The sequence below is a fragment of the Notechis scutatus genome, chromosome 5 (genome assembly GCF_049901735.1).
Source record: "Notechis scutatus isolate UNSWTSFEM ecotype Mainland chromosome 5, rNotScu1.2, whole genome shotgun sequence".
NCBI classification, from domain to species: domain Eukaryota; kingdom Metazoa; phylum Chordata; class Lepidosauria; order Squamata; family Elapidae; genus Notechis; species Notechis scutatus.
Window position 1 is genome coordinate 38,485,412 of NC_142013.1, and position 20,123 is coordinate 38,505,534.

General features: G+C 34.2%; 1 protein-coding gene across 4 annotated transcripts; it reads left to right on the top strand.

The window, feature by feature from the left end:
• Positions 1-453: 453 nt before the first annotated feature.
• On the top strand, positions 454-15,343 carry ARL6 (ARF like GTPase 6). 4 transcript variants are annotated; one of them, XM_026664035.2, is made up of 7 exons: positions 454-1,097; positions 4,509-4,570; positions 5,712-5,780; positions 6,782-6,876; positions 11,246-11,375; positions 12,651-12,706; positions 14,102-15,343. In XM_026664035.2, exons 1-7 carry the CDS (start codon positions 975-977, stop codon positions 14,125-14,127), a joined length of 561 nt encoding a protein of 186 aa, XP_026519820.2. In that variant the 5' UTR covers positions 454-974; the 3' UTR covers positions 14,128-15,343. The 4 variants fall into 4 exon arrangements, with proteins under 4 accessions (XP_026519820.2, XP_087822700.1, XP_087822701.1 ...); XM_087966574.1 differs by having other exon boundaries at positions 14,107-15,343; XM_087966575.1 differs by having other exon boundaries at positions 822-1,097; positions 4,509-4,573; positions 14,107-15,343.
• The last annotated feature ends 4,780 nt before the right edge of the window (positions 15,344-20,123 follow it).

Consider the following 20,123-nt stretch of genomic DNA (forward strand, 5'->3'; position numbering starts at 1 on the left):
AGAAGGGGAGGGTGAAGGTACGTCGGGTTGAGTGTTTTTCTTGTACTTATAATTTAAAGTTATGTCATCTTTCTAAGCAAGATTAAGTCACCTGGCTTTCCCCATCCCATTCCACCCCTCCTTTATTTGGACGAACCCTGGGAGAGGATTAGGTTATCTATCCAGGGGTCTCCAACCTTGGCCACTTTAAGCCTGGAAGACTTCAACTCCCAGAATTCCCCAGCCAGCAAAGCCGCCAACACAAAGCTGCAAAGCTGGCTGGGGAATTCTGGGAGTTGAAGTCCTCCAGGCTTAAAGTGGCCAAGGTTGGAGATCTATACGAAAGAGCGGGATCGACTCACGCTAACCGGCCGGCTTCATGGCAGATCAAGGATTTTAAATCCGGGTTTTACCTCGTGAACTTTGTGTTGTTCTTTCAAGCGGCTCCCCGGATGCGTAGGATTTAAAGGCGCCACTGGTAATAGATGTTATAATGTAAAACTCAAATTCTTTTTAATAAGGCATGAAACTCTTATTTGTGGGTATAATAATTATTGGATTCACTTCTTGATCCTTGAATATTTTTAACAGTGCACTGTATAGAATGTTCTGATTTTGGTTAAACTATAAAACAAGAAACATGGATCTACTTCTCTTTTTTAACAAATAAAAAACTAGCTTCACTGCACAATGCTTTATGAATTGTAAAATCACATTTATCCATTGACAGGAATATGTTGTGCTTTAACAAGAAGATAAGTACCTAGCCTGTTTTGACCAGAAGACTTTCCAAATAAGCAGCTTATCTTGTTCCTTAGGCTAACCAACCTGCTGTGACATGATTTGCAACAATTTCTTCGCCAGATGCTTCTGATTTAATTGTCTTAGAATCTTTGCCTTCATGTTTATCTATAGTAATTTCAATTTTAAATCTATCATCTTATCTCTCTCCAACCTTTAGATACACAAATTGTCTGTGCCATTCAATCAAAATTATGGGATTATTTGATAAACTGGCAAATTGGCTTGGTCTGAAAAAGAAAGAAGTTCATGTTCTGTGCCTTGGATTAGACAACAGTGGTAAAACAACAATTATCAACAAGTTAAAACCATATAATGTAAGTAGACATTTTTAGTTTATTACCAATTCATTGTATATTGTTGAAAAGCTGATATATATAACTAGAGGTATTTGTGGAAACATGGAATATTTAATACATTGCAATATTTAATTTCAAGACAAAATTTATATATACCTCTTTTAGAAGGAGTAAATTGTAAGTAAACTTTTCATGTTTGTACGGTTTCCAAAAATAAATGCTAATAGGAATTGTATTTAAATTTGTAAAACTGAACTTAAAAAATATTCTTTGGACTGTAAACTTTAATCATCTAATGAATAAATAACTTCAATATACAGTAGAATTAAAAAAACATTGTGAAAGTATTAATTACTAAGATCTCAGACTCATTGGTTCAGTGTTAATATTGGCTATTTATCCTCTAAGGAAGAAATAATCAATATTAACACTGAAGCAATTAAGAACTAATAGGTCCATTTTGCTGAGGACCATTAGCAGTTTTATGACTTTTAAACTAGTGTTGCATGGTAAAGTAAGTTAATGCTATTTACTGTACATACATAGGGGTCCTAATTATACAGGTAGTTGTTGACTTAACCATAATTGAGCCCAGATTTTATGTTCCTAGGTAAGAAATTTGTTAAGTGAGTTTTGCCCATTTTATGATTTTTCTTGCCACATATGTTAAGTAAATCACTGGAGTTGTTAGTAACACAGTTAAGTGAATCTGGCTTCCCCATTGAATTAGCTTGTCAGAAAGTCACAAAAGATACTTACATAACCCCGACACACTGCATATGAACCAGTTGTCAAGCATCTGAATATAAATCTGTGACCATGGGGATGTTGCAATGGGCATAAGTTGCTTTTTCAGTGCCCTTGTAACTTCATACAGACACTAAATGAACTGTTGTAAGTTGAGGACTACCTATAGGCAGCTTAATGTATTTGCAGTTGATATATATGGACCAGAACTAATTATAGTAAAGATTTTGGCACAATTGTGGGTTTGGAAATGCGATTCTTATCTGTCTGCCACTTTGTATATGTATAAAAGGATTCATTTGGCCTCAAATACATTTTCCCAGTAACCTGCTGCTGTTTTTACCAATCTGCTCAATCTATATTTTCCTGTAGCTTTTCAGTATTTGCCACTAACCCCCTCATCAACGCTCCCACTTTTCATTCCCATACACAGCTACCAGTCTTTGCAGTGCTTTTTTCTTTTCCAGCAGGTCATTCATCCCTGATTTTTTTCACAATATACCCTCCAATCAGTCACTGGTCTTCTCTAATCCCTATTGGTTTCAGACTTCATTATCTGCAGTTTTATTATCCATAATTATATAGTCATAAAATATTTCTCTAGTCTTTTTAGGGTTGCCAACAGAAAGGGAGGGGGGAGCAGTGTAACAGCTTGCAAAACTGAAACTGCATTCCATAAATGTTTTCAAAGATAGTAACTAGGTGACTGAAGTTTCTGCCATGCAAAATTCTAACTGGAGAGCATGATTGATGACTCTTGGCTATGGATGTGTCCCATTGGAGAATATGAATTACGATATACCCTGGGGGTGGGGGGGAAACCAGGGTCAAAGGTAACAATGAATTGTGTGTCTCAGAGTCGACTACACCCAGGCAGTGCCAGCATGTTAACTCCCAAGAAATCCTCTTTAAGTTTTGGAAGTTTGGCTCAAGACTCATGATTTAAATGGGGATAGCTGCCGGAATCCTGACATAAAGGGTAGAATGAAATCCCAATGAAAATTAAGTACGTGTATATGTAATGTAATAATATGTGCTTGTAAGCTTTTTTTGGCTTGGTATTCCATTATGGATGTCCTTTTTAGGGATATTCAATACCACATTAATATCTTTATTTGACTTATTTTTTAAGACAATTTAAGATTTCAGTCCTATCTTTTTAAAGAATTGGAATACTCTGGGTTAAAGTGAGTATATTTGTACAATTTATATTCTGTTTCACATACTGATTGCTGTGGAATTTTATGTTTTTACTCTTCTATGCAATTAATCCTGAGCATTTTGTTTTTCTGTAGCTTAAAATAAATAATAAATCATTCACTCTATAATATTTTTGGATTTAAATGAGCAGTGACTTGTTTGATTATATCTCTGTAAAAGAATATTTAAGTCATGAAAGCATTCAGATAATTTATATCATTATAAATAATGATTGATTTGTTAAAGAAACAATTTAATAACTACCAAAAACATAGAAAGTATATGTGTGCTGTATTTAAATGCAAAATACAAAAAAGTTGAGATTTACTGGTTCCTAAACATTTCAATGTTTCTTACCAGTAAATCATCTTCCGGTTAAGAAGATGAAATACTTATGCTTGACAGATCATAAATATTTTTATATTTTGAAATTGGTGCATCATTCATTCTATCTTTCTCAAGTTAGGAGATTCCACAATGTACTTAGATTGCAGGAAAACACACTAATCCCTATAGTTTGTGAGGAACACAGAAAGAGTACATTAAATATTGGATCTACATCCACAGTGTTGATGACTAACATTTAGATAAGTGATTGAGACAGATCCAGTGCTTATATTCTTTACTACTTTTCTCAACTACATACTTATTTGTTTCAAAAGTGAAGGTTGTAATTGAATTATCATAAGATAAACAACAGTATCAACCCTGATGAACACCTGCTACAGAAGTTACAGGCAAATATTTAGGCTTGAAATAAATGTATTTATTTATTTATTTGATTTCCACACCACCTAATTCCAGACCAATTGTTGACAGCTCATAATAAAACACGATAAAAAAGGTGGGAACAAACAACAGAGAGATACATACAAAACATAGTCAATAAAGGCTCATCCAAATTAATATAGCACCTGAACAACTCACATTATAAGATAACAGGAATAACATAACATTGTTGAATACTAATAGATGAAGTAAAATTAAATGTAAGGTAGTGTATATACTATTGGACTGAATAAAATCAAATTAAAAAGCCATTATGCAGAGTAAAAATTAGGGACAAACTTAAAAGATAAATATTATTTCAATTAAGAGCAGGGGTGGGTTTCTACCAGTTCTGTCTATCTCTGTAGAACCAGTATGTATGCTGATGTTTTTGCCCACCCACCTGCCCGAGCTCTTACCTGACCTTTATTTCCTGCTGTTTCAACTTCAGCTGCCATGCGAGGCACAGCTGCAGTTTAAAAAGCAAGAAAAAAGTGTTTTTTCAAAGGCTGCTTCTCTGCAAGCAGTGTGCTGATGACGATTTACAGGCGCGCGCCCAGTGTGCAAGGAAGCACATCGTAAATCATCGAACCTCGTAAATCACCGAACCGGTAGTTAACTCAGTCAGATCCCACACCTGATTAAGAGAGAATATATATTACTGATTTTAAATATAAAAATAATTTGTTTTTAATTCAATTTTTTTTTGCATAGGCTCAAGCTCAAGATATTGTTCCTACAATAGGATTCAGTATAGAGAAATTCAAAACATCTAGGTAGTATGCTTTTATTCCAATATTTTATAGTTTTTATACTGTATATAATTATGCATTAAATCATTAAAGAAAGTGTTTCAGATGTAACATTTAAAGTGACATATTTTCATTCTGTCATGTCCTGAAACACATAAGTAAGTCTGAATTGTTTATGTCACATGTGAAGAAAGTTTTAATGAAAAACTTTCTTTTTAAGAAACCCAAATCTCTGGGAAGAAAAGTTTATTAGAAAAATGGAAAACAACCTTGATACATACATTTTCCGATAAAATCAGCATCGCTACAGTGTCTACCTGAACTTGCTTTTTGAATAAGATCTTGGATTCAAGACATGTTAAAGATGCTTTAGAGAAACTATTGGAGACAAATCATGCGGCTAATTTGTTTAGATGTTCTTAGGCAGACCCACATTGCTTCTTCATTTCTAACACTATTCTCGTAGTTTAATAGGAAGTGTTGGATAAATGAATAACTTTCTTTGCAAGCAAAACACACCCATCTGTTATGTTATGGACATGACCAGTAAATCTGAAAGATACTTTAGAGCTGGGCTCATCTTCCTGACCATATGATGATTGTCTATTAAAGCTACTGATTAGCTTTTAATAGTTAAGGTGTTGTATAAAATTATAATCTGGGAACATGCCTTTTTTTTTTTAAGATGAATACTATTCAAGCAGTTTAGAAATCTGGAACTAGATGTGATACATTTCAGATTAGAAGCAACACTAAATTATATCATATAGTATATAGCCATATTTTGGACTGCAGGTTAACAAGATTACAGAGGTAGATGTTGTTCAAGGCAAATTTTGGGAGCATGGAATGGAATACAAGAGTGATGAGAAATAGTTTTCTTCTTCTAAATGTAAAGTGCACAGCACTGAGTAAGACAACAGTATGAAGATCCAATTAAGTTCTTTTCTTTAATAAGGATTATTCCTTTGTATAAAACTGTTTTTAATTTAGTTTGATACTTATCAATAAAACTCACACATCATATTAAATCAAAGGTCAATTTTAAAAATGTGTACCAGTCAGAAAGTTGTTATTACACTGAATTAGCATAATATAATTTATGCAAGATTGCAATCCAGAATGCGTCACAGATCTAATGCTCTATTTTATTGTTTCTTTACAGTTTATCATTCACTGTGTTTGATATGTCAGGTCAAGGTAGATACAGAAATCTCTGGGAACATTACTATAAGTAAGTCCATTTTTAACAATAAAACTTAGTTGTACATTCTTCTGTTATTTAGTTAAAACAGTTTGCAGAGTAAAATTATAATTAAGTTTCTCTTAGTCTTGTCTGCAGCATTCTCAAGCATGAACAAAGGGAATGAATGATGAACTGGAATAATATAAATACATATAATCTGTATAAAAACCTCAAATCTGGGAATAATTGGGTAATATGTGAAAGGAAGTTAATTATCTGTTCCTGTGAAAATTATTGCTGTAGCAGCAAATACTAATTTAATACCTTTTAAAGACATCATCCTTTAAAATGCCCAAATTAAATTCCTTTTTTCTAGCAATCCTGGCTAGTACAAGTAGTCCTGGATTTATGACCATTCATCAATTCACCATTCATTAATACTGAACGAAAGGACTCATGACTGATACCCAAAATTATGGCCATTGCACTCCTCTTATGGTCACATGATCACAAACTGGGCACTTGGTAACTCATTCACTCTAACGACTGGCTGCCAAGCATCCTGCAATCATACAATTTCCATTTGCAATCTTCCCTGCTCATTTTCCCAGAAAGTGCACTCTTCCACACTGTTCCTGACTTATGCCACACCTCCATGCATCCTCCCCAACCTGCATGGCACCCAGAGGTGGTATTCAACTGGTACACACCAGCTCGGATGAACCAATAGCGGTGATTTGGCATGGGACCCCTTTGGACAGCTGGTAAAAATAAATAACGGCCTTTGGTTGTGGTCTTTAAAGAAAGAAAGAAACCAGGGTTGCTGATGATCCTAAACAATTTTCAGAGGTATCTTGTTTTATTTAGTTGTTCCTATTATCAACACGATGCAAATAAGGGCAATTAAAGAGCATGTACCAATATGTGGCTTTTCTGTGTAATTCTGAGGCATAGCTTATAACACTTTTTTGCCTCATAGCTTCTTACCATCTTACTATTCAGATTTTTCACAACATGTAATGCGTGTCTTTTGTTTTTATATTATACAGAGATTGTCAGGCCATTATTTTTGTCATTGATAGCAGTGACATACTAAGAATGGTTGTGGCCAAGGAAGAACTTGACACGCTCTTGACTCATCCAGGTAAGGAATCTTTTTCAGAATAAATCAATCGCTTTTGAAATAATTCTACTTTACTTTTTTTTTTCTTTGTGATTAAAATATGTGCATTATTGGTATATTTTTCATTATAACTATGAAATGTATTTAATTCAATATTAAAACTTCTGAAATTTATTTTATTAAACATTAAATATTTTTATTAAATAAGAAATTGAGTTTAACTTGCAGTAAAAACTTCTAAAATTAGACAATTTTTTAACTGAGTATGTTCCACCAAGTCAACTCTTAACAATATATAGATAAACTTCTTCTAGGATAGCCTGTCCCCAGTTTGGTTCTTTAGATCTTTCAACATTGCACCAGTCAGGGCTATAATAAAATCCATCCCCCTTGGTGCAGGTGCTCCTCTCATCTTTCCTTACACATTTTCCAGCATTGTAGATTTACTTAACAGAACTAGGTTTTTACCTAGGGTATCTATGCATGATAATTTGAGCTGATCATTTGTGCCTCAAATGAGAATTCTGGATTTATTTGAACTTTTCTTTGTTTCTCTGTTTTGTATGGTATTATCATGATTCTACTTCAAGATCACAGTTCAAAAGCATCTAAACTTTCTATCCTGCTTCTTCAGAGTCTAAGTTTCATTTCTATAGAGCAGGGGTGTCAAACTCAATCTCATTGAGAGCCACATCAGGTTGTGTTTGACCTTGGGGGCGGGGGTGGACAGGGAAGGGCCAGGGCCAGCTAGACGTCACGTGTGATCAAATGCCAGTTTTGTTAGTTTGTTTTGTTAACACTCTGCCAGCAAAAACGGAACTCATGAGGGCCATGGGCGGCCTTCCCAGGCTCCGTTTTCACTGGCAGATGCACCACGGGCCAGTCCTTCCAGGGCAGCCCTGTGGGCCAGATCCAAACACCTTGCGAGCCAGATACAGTCCACAGGCCTTGAGTTTGACACCCCTCCTATAGGGGATCACAGGAAAACTATTGCCTGCACAATTCTGATCTTTGTAAATTGCAACATCTGGGTATCTACTGCTAGTTTGCAGTGTATTTCTTGATAGCTGGTTCCTTTAATTTGATAGTTAATCCTGAAAAGCAGAGGCTGTCCACTACTTCAGTATCTTAATTGTCCATTCTAAGGCTAACTGCTGTACCTATTTCATTAGTTTAACATAAATCATAATGTGAACGAGCCACATAGTTTGTATCCTCCCAGTCTGATTTAACATTTCTTTTTAAAGCAATTAATCATTGCTTTTCCCATATTCTCTAATACATTTATTCTGGTTTATATGTGCTTTTTTGTTATTTAGAAAACAGTACATTAATTTCATATTTTGGAGATTTGTATTGAAAGAAGAGTTTTAAAATGTTTTTACTTGAACAACAGGATATATTGGTGCATTTAGAAATGTGTTTTCATTTGCAATAGGTTTTGTGCTTAAACATGCGAGTATTTTATTTATTTTATTTATTTATTTATTTATTTATTTGATTTGCCAATTGTTTACAAGATAATAAGTATAAGTGTATACATAGTTGTGAATACATGAAATGGGTACATATAAGAAAATAAAAGAATAAGAGAAACAATAGGACAGGGACGGTAGGCACGTTGGTGCACTTATGCACGCCCCCTACAGACCTCTTAGGAAAGGGGTGAGGTCAATAGTAGACAGTCTAAGGTTAAAGTTTTTGGGGTTTAGGGAAGAAACTACAGTCGGGTAGAGTATTCCAGACATTGACCACTCTATTGCTGAAGTCGTATTTCCTGCAATCAAGTTTGGTGCGGTTTACTTTGAGTTTGTACCTATTGTGTGCTCTTGTGTTGTTATGGTTGAAGCTGAAGTATTCATTGACAGGTAGGACATTGCAATGTATGATTTTATATACCATGCTTAAGTCAGACCGAAGACGGCGTAATTCAAGGTTTTCTAGTTCTAGAATTTCAAGTCTGGTGGCATAAGGTATTCTACAACGAGTAGAGGAGTGGAGAACTCTTCTTGTGAAATATTTCTGGACTTTCTCAATTGTGCTAATATCAGATACGTAATGTGGGTTCCAGACTGATGAACTGTATTCGAGTATTGGTCTAGCAAATGTTTTGTATGCTCTGGTTAGTAGTGTGATATTACCAGAGAAAAAGCTACGTAGGATTAGGTTAACAACTCTTAATGCCTTTTTGGCTATGTAGTTGCAGTGGGCTCTAGCACTTAGATCATTAGAGGTGAGTATTCCAAGGTCCTTTACAGAGCTTGGGTCATCAACAAGTTCTTGACTATTCAGCTTGTATTTTATTTTCTGATTTTTTTTGCCAATATGTAAGACAGAGCATTTATTTGTTGAGATTTGAAGTTGCCATTTGTTTGACCATTCTGATACATAGTCAAGATCTTTTTGTAGGGTAGCAGTATTGTCTGTGGTATTGAACAGCTTTACATCATCAGCGAAGAGAACACAATTGCTCTTGATATGATCACAGAGGTCGTTTATGTAGAGTATGAAGAGAGTTGGTCCTAGAACACTGCCTTGGGGGACACCACTATTGACAGGTACTGGATTTGATAGGACGCTCCCGATTTTGACCATTTGTTGTCTGTTTGACAGGAATGCTTCTATCCAGTTATTCAGTTGTCCAGAGATACCATAGGATTTTATTTTTAGGAGTAGTTTGTCGTGTACCACTGAATCAAAGGCTTTACAGAAGTCTATGTAGATTGCGTCTATTGCTTTGCCCTGGTCGAGTTGTGTCGTCCATATGTTTTTGCAGTGTAAGAGTTGTAGATTACAGGATAGTTTTTTTCTGAAACCAAATTGTTTATTGAAGAGTAGGTTATTTGTCTCTAAGTGGAGGATGATGGATTGGTTAATAATAGATTCCATGACTTTACAGGTGATGCAGCATAAGGAGATTGGCCTGTAATTTTCAACTAGGCTTGGGTCTCCCTTTTTGAAGATGGGGATGACTGTGGCTTGTGACCATAGGTTAGGCAAGGAGCTGGTCCTGAAAGATTTTTCAAAGATTATGCTTAGAGGTTTGGCTATGGCAGTGGATAGCTTTCTTAAGAAGTAGGCACATATTCCATCCGGTCCAATAGATAGAGATGGTTTTAGATTGCGTAGTGATTTTTCAACATTGTCTTCTGTGAAATCGATATGTATTATTAGATCATTATTGTTATCTGTGGTACGGCTAGGAAATACTGGGCATGATCCATTGCTGTTTACAAATACTGAGCCGAAGAATGTGTTAAAGATGTTGGCTTTAATGGTGTCGTCGTTGCAGTCTTTACCATCAGGTCCTATCAAGGGAGGGATGGACCTTGAGTCTTTTAGTTTGTTGTTTACAAAATTGTAAAAAGCACGGATGGAATTGGTGCTTAGAAGGTTTTCCTCTTGTTTAATGTGATAATTGGTGCATTCGGTCTTTATCTGGTGGCATAAATTTTTGTATCGGTTTTTGAAATTGGTAACGTGACCAGATTTGTTTTTCCTCCAGAGTGATCTCTTTTTGGATTGAAGTTTCCTTATTGATATGGGTAATCTGCTTTTTTGTTTTGTTTTGGGAGTTGTTGTTGGTACATATAGTTTGATGACTCTTTTGACTTCAAGTAAAAAATATGTTGTAATGGTCTTCAACAGTATTGCATCCAGTGAATAGAGATTGCCAATCCAGGGATGAGAGATCGTTGTCTATAAGATCATAGTTGCCTTTTTGAAGTTACAATTGGGGATTACATCATTGTGGTGATTTTTGTGTGGACGTATGTTGAGACAAAAAGTCAATCATATTGTGGTCACTACTGGAAAAGGGTTCTTTAGTTTGTATTCCGTAAATTAAATTCAAACTATTGCAGAAGATGAGATCGAGGCAGTTGTTTAGTCTAGTGTTGTTGGTTACTAGTTGTTCCAGTCCCAGATTTGTAATAGCGTTGTAGAAAGTTGTGTGTATGATTTCAGTTGTACAATCATTTAGGGTCCAGTCAATATGAGGTAGATTGAAATCACCAAGAAAGATAAAAGGGTATGGGCAGGATGCAGCCCATGTTAGTAATGTATTTAGCTTGTTTACATGTTCGATGTCATAATCAGGTGCTCTGTAACATAGTAAGAATCGAATTGTGATATTTAAGGATAGTTCACAGATGATGGTCTCAGGAAGAGCAAGCTCCTGGGTAACTTGGATATTTTTTAGATGTAAAATTTTTTAGAGTATGGAAGATTATTTAGAGATTCCTTCAGAAATAGACATTCCTAGAGTTTTCATCTTGAGGGTTGTAGTCTGTAAGGAAGATACTGACTAGTGAACAATGTATGTTTCCTATTTCTATTTAAAACAATTTTCATATATATAGTGACAATTTAACAAATGATTATGTTCTAGATCTCAAACACCGCCGAATACCAATTTTGTTTTTTGCAAACAAGATGGATCTTAGAGATGCTGTATCCTCTGTTAAAGTCTCTCATTTACTGACATTAGAGAACATCAAAGACAAGCCATGGCAGATCTGGTAAAATTTTGATTTTATAACTATAACTAAAATAATATTTAATATGAATTAAATACATCATTATATTTTGCATTTGGATTTTGAATGTTCTGGTGTTTGTTAATGTAAATAAGCTTATGAAAGCAAATTAATTTGATTCCATTGTGCTTTAGTTTTCATGCATACTAGTTAATAATGTGCTATCCAATAAATACATTTACTCTCCATAATTCTTATTTGGAAAGTTATTAATGATGAATATGCAAAATTTCACTGAATACAAGGTTTTGTGCAAAATGAGGAAGAGTTGATTTCTTCCACGCATATATGATCAAATACCCACTGTATGTATGTATGCATGTATATATGTATTTTAAACACATATATACATATACATATACATATGGGATGGGGTTGAAAGAGAACCTTCTATTTATATTTTTGGGTTCAATTTGTAGCTCTCTAAATTTAAATAGTTTCATTGTGGCTTACATTCAACTATAAAATTTTATTTCATATGACATAACAGAATGCAGCATTAATGCATAAAGATTCACAAAAACAGCTTATAAAATGTGTATTAAAATATTCATTTTAAAAACTCACAGCATGCATAATGAATAAAATTATGAATAAAATTGAATTATGTATGAGCAGCTACTAGGATTACTAAACCTATGGCCGGATATCTAGATTGTTTAACCATTAGGCAGCAGTGTCCTGGGTTGCAATGTAGATTAGCCTCCTCGTGGTGCACCCAGGCAATGTGACTTTATCATTGCTAAATACACATTCTAGCTGCTGGACCTGACAAGGCTTTCCCAGCAAGAAGCAGCATGAATACTGAAAACTATAGAATATTTTAACCCTCTGCTTTATCATTGCTATTTTTCTTGGCAGATGTACAAAATTACAAAGCACTAGGTTGCAACTGCCCCCAAATTTATGGGATTTGTTTGGGGCCTAGAAGCATTGTTGGAAATAAAAGAAGACATTGGCAGCTGGCTCTTTGATGCTAATTTTTTTGGATTAATTTTTAAAGTGTTATTTAGATATAAAGCACAGTAGGGCAGATAACTTGGCACGCACCAGAGTAGACATGTAGAGAAAATCCAGTGTGTTAACTTCTTTAGCAGATCAGCAAGCAGGAAGTAACTTCACACTTGATACCATCGATGTTTGAAACTAGATCTTATAACTAAAAACCATTGTTTATGTGTGTGATTCACTTGAAGCTGATTAATTTTAAAAATATTTCTTCAATTGCTTATCACTTACAAGAATGTGTTCTTTCAGTGCTAGTGATGCTCTTAAAGGAGAAGGATTGCAAGAAGGTGTGGACTGGCTGCAAGGTATGTTTTAATTTTGCCTTCCTTGTTTTTCTTTCCACAAGCCCTCCTTTTTAAAAAATATTTTCCATCATTTCATTTTGTTTTTTCCTGCCTATTTCTGCTATCAGATCAAATTACACAGTAAGTATCCTTACAATTATTTGGATGCTTCTTTCAATGAGACATTGTCATTCAAACAAGGTTATCTCCATTTAAAATTGTTGATTAGTATATCAGCAATACTTTTATTTCTGTGATTAAAGTCAAAATAATATAAAAATACTCATTTCCTTTTTTAACTTAATTGTAAATAATGCAATAAAAAGAAGAATAATGGTTTTAATTTCTGGTCTAAGTGATAGCTTTTGTTTAAAGCAGCTCAAAGTATGTATGTATGTATGTACACACACAAGGTTCTCACAGTTATCACAATTTTTAAGGTGTGTTTTTACTGTTTCCTTTGTTAAAGCATCTTAAAATGGGTTGCAGAATACAACACACTAAAAACATTATAAAAATCAAAAGCATTTACAAATATATAAAAACCAAAAGCAGTTAAAAAAGAACGGAACAACAAATACTGAACCAGAAGCCATTTATAGAACTTCATTCCAATATAATTGTTCATACTCATATTACAAATATGCTGTATGTGAATTATTTCATCACTTCCAAGGCTAGCCATTCCATTAGTCCTCATAAGCTATGTACTTAAGCAATTCAGAAAATATGATTTTGCTACTCCTGCCCTTACTTGAAGTTTGCTTGCTTTAATATTATCTACAAAGCAATAGTGTTGCTTGAGCTGCCATAACAAAAGAGCAGCTAGAGGCATTTTTCTCAAAAGTAGCTTTTAGGAAGAGGCACTGGGCCTCAAGTTATTTTCCCACAGCAAGCAGAATATAGCAGATAAATTACATTAAAAGATCCTTCGGCTCCTTTATATCATTGTTAAAAGAGTTAACAACAGAATAAGATATTGAAAATGAGCTTTGGCTTTGGCAATAAAAATATACACGTTTTGAAAAAGAATAATTGGACAGCAACTAACAGTTTCATATAGTTGGTTAACACATTATTCTAAAACGTTCCAATCTTAAGTTTAAAAAAACACCACTAGATGTCAGCAAAGATTGAAAATTGAGTTGCAGAGAAACCTCATAAATAACTACAATATTTATTATATGGAAATTGAAAACTTTAGTAAATATTTTGAATTTTGAAATAATATGTCAGAACTGTCTATCAAAAATTAGGCTGCTGGACGTTTCTTGCAAGAACCACAAAATATATAAACATATTTGTACATTACTCCTTAGTAGCCTAAATATTTCTGAATGGAGAGGTGGAAATTATTTGATGGTATCTTATAAGAAAACTGCATTTTAATGTGAATTTTTATTTGTTTTTATCTAGATCAGATCCAAATAATGAAGACATGAAAAGCTAATATGCGAATGGAAATATTAAAGATAATTTATAGATACTGAAGGCCTTGGAGACAAAAACTTTAGGCCTGTGTGTTTTCTTGTGTTGGTTTTTATAAAAGCCTTTAAAAATAAAATAGTATTTTTGCTAATAGTTCATAATGGCCATAATGTGACCAGAGATTCAGGTGAGGTCAAATAAAACAATGAAATAATTGTATACTATTCAAAAACCTTTGGTATATTTTTGTTTGATTTTTAGTTAGAACTTAGGGGAAAGCATATGATATCTTAACAAAAATGATTACTGAAAAGCTTTGCATAGTGTCTTACATTCAAAACTTCACGCTGGCCATGTCTCTTCCTGAACTAAAATTAAATGTAATAATCTTAAGAAAGAAAGAAAAATGCTGTAAAACTTAAACTTAGTGCAATTCTTGTTGTTTTAAACTTTTTTTCCTGCAGCTGAAAAGACTCTGCTTTTGTCACTTTTCTTCCCCATCCATTATTTTTTATCATCGTGTTGTATTGTCTAGCCCATAGATCATGGTTTACCCTAACTCTTGTGTACAAAATAACTGCAAACCATAGTCTGAAATTTGACTATAAATCTGTTTTATATAACGAAGTATTGAGAAAGAGAATGAATAAGGGTTAATAAAAAATAGAACTAAGGTTATTTTTCCCGACAGCTGATAAAAGAAGATGACAGGTGTACAAGCACCAAGCTAGAAGTGTTTTGCTACAAGCAAAACAAGAATGGTTTTTTTTCCCGCAAAATATTCAATTTTTTCTAAGAATATTTTTTTTCTTCTGGAATAGGCTGAAATTGCAGGGAGGTTTTTACATGTCCGGAATTGTAACATTTCAAAGTATGGTATTCTGGATCATACACTTCTGAAAAGGCACAAACTATCAACTCCTTTAGGGTAGGGAAATTGAACATTTCTAAAACACACAGTTATATTTTTCATACTTGTACTCCCATAATACTCATAGGCATCTTCCATGTCTTAGAAGGCTTTGTTTATGATGTAAAATAGCCCACTGCAACAGACATTTGGTATAATTTTAACTTGCACAGAGATCAGCTATGTCATACAATGTTTTAATTAAATGTAAATTGTGATTTTACAAGCTATTTGGATGTTTATGATGTGCTATTTATGTGCTAAATTATATTGATTTCTGTAATAGCTAAAATATTTTGATAAATAAAGTACAGAACTGACATAATGAATTCTGTATCTTTTAAGATAACAAATTTGAAATTGCATTCATGAAATGAAGTAGTTTGAAATATTGGAGGGAGCGTTTTCCAGAGGGCTTTCCTTGGGAAAAATGTAAAGCAGGCAAAGCACTCTGTAAACATTGCTTCAAGATATCAATTATCTGGACTAATATTTTTCCCAGTTAAAAGTTGAAGGAAACAGACTTTCATTGGTGCGTGAAGGAAGCTAGCAGGACAGAACTTCCACATCTTTGGGCTATATCAAGAGAAGGAAATAGTTAGAATTTATTACTTTTTCAATTTTGGGGCTACATTAAGTCCTTGGTGATTCAGGGCAGCTTAAAAATGAGAACATGGTTAACTAGAGGACCAAAAGTAAGCTAACTGAAGGGGACACTACAACTACCTCAATCACAAGGCCTGGGAGAACAACCACATGTTGTTCATTTCTGGACTATCACGAGGATGGAAACTGCATGAATCAACTGAATGGCTTTAAGGATAAATTTTATATTATTCGATACTTGAAAAACATAATTGAACTTTTCAACTGTCTTTATGGAAAATGACAATAATCCAATTAAAAATAATATTTTTATTTTGTAGTACAGAACTTTTCTGACCAAAGCAATTTCTATTTGATATATCCAGTTGTTAACATACATCTGCAGGTATTAACTGTATACCTCTCTGTTGTTAACATGGTAATAGACTATTGAACAATTAAGAACATAAGGAACTGGTACGAAAATGAGCAACACAATCCACAGCTTTAGGTTGGACATCTATCATGAGTACAAAACATACAATATATGCAGTATATAAAACCTAGATTCAAAAATATATTGATGCTAATTATTAGATTTCTGCAACTCAACCATAAAAAGGGGCATAAAAAATTAAGAATGCTCATTGCATGCACAGCAGTGGTGGTATTCTACCAGTTCGCCCCGGTTCTGCCGAGCCGGTAGTGCTGATGAGCAGCGGAGACTGAACCAGTTCTCTCCAATGCTCTGCTGTTGGGCCCACCCGCCTGGGCTCCCATACTAACTTTTATTCCCTGCTTTTGAAGCGCAGCTGCTTTACACGGCACAGCAGATAGTTGCTCAGCAGCTGCTGAAGCAACGGAGTGCAGGATTGCAGGAGGTGAGTCGGAAAGCCTCTGCGCCTGCACAAAGTGCATTTGGCATGCACGCACACGCAAAGTGTATGCATGTGTGCAAAGCACGCCCACCAAGCCTAGCCCACTGAACCGGTGGTAAAAATGTTTGAAACTGATGGTCAGGTAAATTTTGCAATCTAAACATAGTGTGGTTAAGAGCAACAGATAGGTAAATACATCTAGAAATCTAGTTGAATATTTTAGAGTCAGTTCAGGGCAGCTGAGTTCCATAGGACTTACTTCCAAATAAGTATATTAAGGCTAATTTTCTAATACTAAGAAGTCTAAAATCTGTGGAATTTACTAATAAGCAGCATACATAGTATTGTATTGTTCATAAATTAAAAGGGGAATGAAACGTTTTTCAAAATTAGTCAAAGAGAAAATCATCATGCAATTTGTTCAGAAATAAAACTTTAGTAGTTGGGACTTCTGGTTTGTTCCTCATCGGAGTGGAATCCGTAATCGTGCACGGTTTCACTCAAACTCACTTGCTGGAGGGTCCCGATCGGAACCAGAACCACCCTGGTGAGGTGGTGAAGAAGGGGGAAATCATCTGGAGGGTTGCAACTTCCCTCCCTGACAGGGAAAACCCTACCAAAGGCAAGCTGCAGCAGTGGTCCTAAAATAGCCATCACAAAGACAAAGAACACTCAGGAAACTAAATTTTGTGCTGGAGCAGAGAAGTAGAGAGTGTGAACCAGGCAAAGGACATCGCTTTTGACCTACCCCGGTATTAAAATAAAGGGCTATCTTGGAGGGAAGTGTGTGGAAGCGGTGACCAGAGAAAGTGAAAAAGAAATTGGATCTTATAAAATTTGGATTGGATTAATTTGGAGGAGAAAATTTAAAGGAAAATACTTTAACACAACAAAGGTTTAGAAATTAAACTGGATAACTGTTGAATTATGGGCATAACTAAAGGGCATAATTAAATGCTGAAATTGTGTTGAAAAGAAAAGAAATATTAGCTAATGATTGAAATTAGTGAACTTAATAAAAGTATTATATTCAATAAAGAAAGTTAAAAGTAAAAGGACTCAAGAGCACCACTTGATGGTATAGGAAAACTTTATTGTTATAGAACCATCCAAGAGTATGGATTGTTGAAAATAAATTCAAAAGATACTGGCTGAAATAATATAGTGGACTCTGAGATTGAATATATCTATTAAAAAACAGGATTTTAAATATGAAGGAAGAGGAAAGAAAAGGAGAAGATATAATGGAGAAACTATTTGTTGATATAAGATTGGACTTACAAGAGTTAAGATTGGATTTGCAAGATATTAAGGGACATGATAAAAATTAAATTTGAAATGTGCAATTATGTACTACAGAAATTAGAAATGGTGACTCAGTATACACAAGAACAAAATAAACCAGAGGGGGGGGAGTTCTATAAAGAAGAAGCCAACATTGAAGGACAAAACGAACAACAATTATTTAAGTGGGGGGAAAGGAATTAGAATTAAAAATTTGGCCTGATGGGATGATAAAAGGGAGAATGGTTCGGAAAATGGATTAAGGGAGAGGGAAAAAGCAGAAAAAGGAAGGGCAAAAGAAAAAATCAAAAGAGGAATAGGAAACAAACAAGGATGAAAAGAAAGTACATTGTCCAAAGAGTAAGAGATAATGGGTGAAAATAAAAGGATAAGGAAGGAGATTCCACAAGGTAATATGTTGTGATGTATAAGAATATATTGAAAATAGTATTTTGTACTGTATAGATGATTCATAAGGTGTTTGAGAAAATATAATGCGGAATCTGAGAAAAAAATATATATTTGTATTATATATTAGATAGGGAGATTGATATTAAGGTAGAATGAAGGTAGTTAGCTCAAATTATTAACCAGAGGGGACAATTATATTTACAGATAAGGATTGATAAAATGACAAATGTGACAGAAAAAAGTAATATGAGAAATGACAACAGAAATGAGAATTTTAGATAACATTGTAAAATAAGATATGGGAATGTATTAATATAACATGAATTGGAATTGGATAAGGTAAGCTTAATATTTAAGAATAATAAGGATGATGCAATATGAAACTAAACAAATATAATGAACAGGTAACTATGGTCATGTTGTATTGAGATGTGAAACCTGGAACCACACTGCTTGCCAAATGAGAATTTTTTATTTTAAAAAATAAAATAAAAGCAGGGAGAAATGGAATAATGGAATTACTAGGTATGTTTAACTGATATGGTGGCATTTGGAGAGAGTTTTGAAAGGTTGAAAATCAGCATTGAAGGATTATGAATTAATGTGAAATATATGCATTGAGAGATATGATTGATATTATTAATTTTGCCTATACTAAAATGTATGATATATTGATGCCACACTGTTAATGTATTGTTGTGCACATGCAGACTGAAATAAAAAAATTTGGAAACAAAAAACTTTAGTAGTTGGCAGCAAAGCAAGTTGAATAATTAATATAATTTAATGAAATCTTATTGCTCTTAGCAATATATTCTAAATAAAACATTTAAAATAGCTGAACTTTTTTGTTGTAAGTTCAATCTTGATTGCTTTTCAAAGCTATGTAACATATAAGAACCTTTAGAATGTAAAATATATATTTAGCCTTTACATGGTTTCACAAACAGGCTGTTTCCCCTTGCCGGCATTGTAGTTTCTACATGGTAACTAGGGCCTCATAGTTTTCTGTTTAATTTGCATGCATTTATATGATTCTTAGTGGGCAATTAGGGTCAGAGGCTAGAGGCTTTTGCTACCTACCATATGACAAATAATTTCTTATATGAAATATAAGAATGTAAAGCTAATCCCAAAGTGTGTATTGCTACAGGGACTTTATCACAATGCTTTTGGTAAATGTTTGTTTTTACCGTATACTAATAGAGAGGGAACTATCATCTAAATGATCCAAACCTTCTTACCAGAAGTAGAAGTAGGTTATTTTACTGCATGCTAGAAAGAAAAGCTATAATTATTCTAGCACAAGGTCCCTTGGACAGCTGCCAAGGCCTCAGAAGGTGAAGAGAGACAATACCTCTATATACCTATGGTACCTATCTATCCACCTAATCAATGGGAGGGGCCTATTTGATGTAGTGCTTAAGGTAGTAGCCTAGACTGTGAGTTCTAGGCCTCCCTTAAGCATGAAAGCCAGTTGGGTGATTTTGGACCAGTAATTCAGCCCAACCCATTTCCCAGGGTTATTGCTATGGGGAAAATATGAGATGGGAAAATTGGTATGTATACTTCCTTGAGTTGACAAAAAATGGCAGAATAAAACTGTAAAGTCCCAAGCGTCAGATAACTACTTTACTACTTACTATTTACCATTTTAATCTCAGAATTGCAATGTAATATTAAATTAATATATAGAATTAATCCTAGCAAGAGTATTGTGCTGGGATTGCCACTATTGATCTTATAACTGATTTTAAATGTTTCATATGTTTGGAGTATAATATTTGCCAAAGACCTTCTAAGGTAATTAGGATATTACAGAAGTTGGTTTTTAAATTTCATCCCATATCCTGGAGTAATATAGACACCTAGTCCTTTGCCAAGGCGGTGCAATGGCTCGGCAGTTAAGATGCTGGGCTTGTTGGCTAGAAAGCCAAAAGCC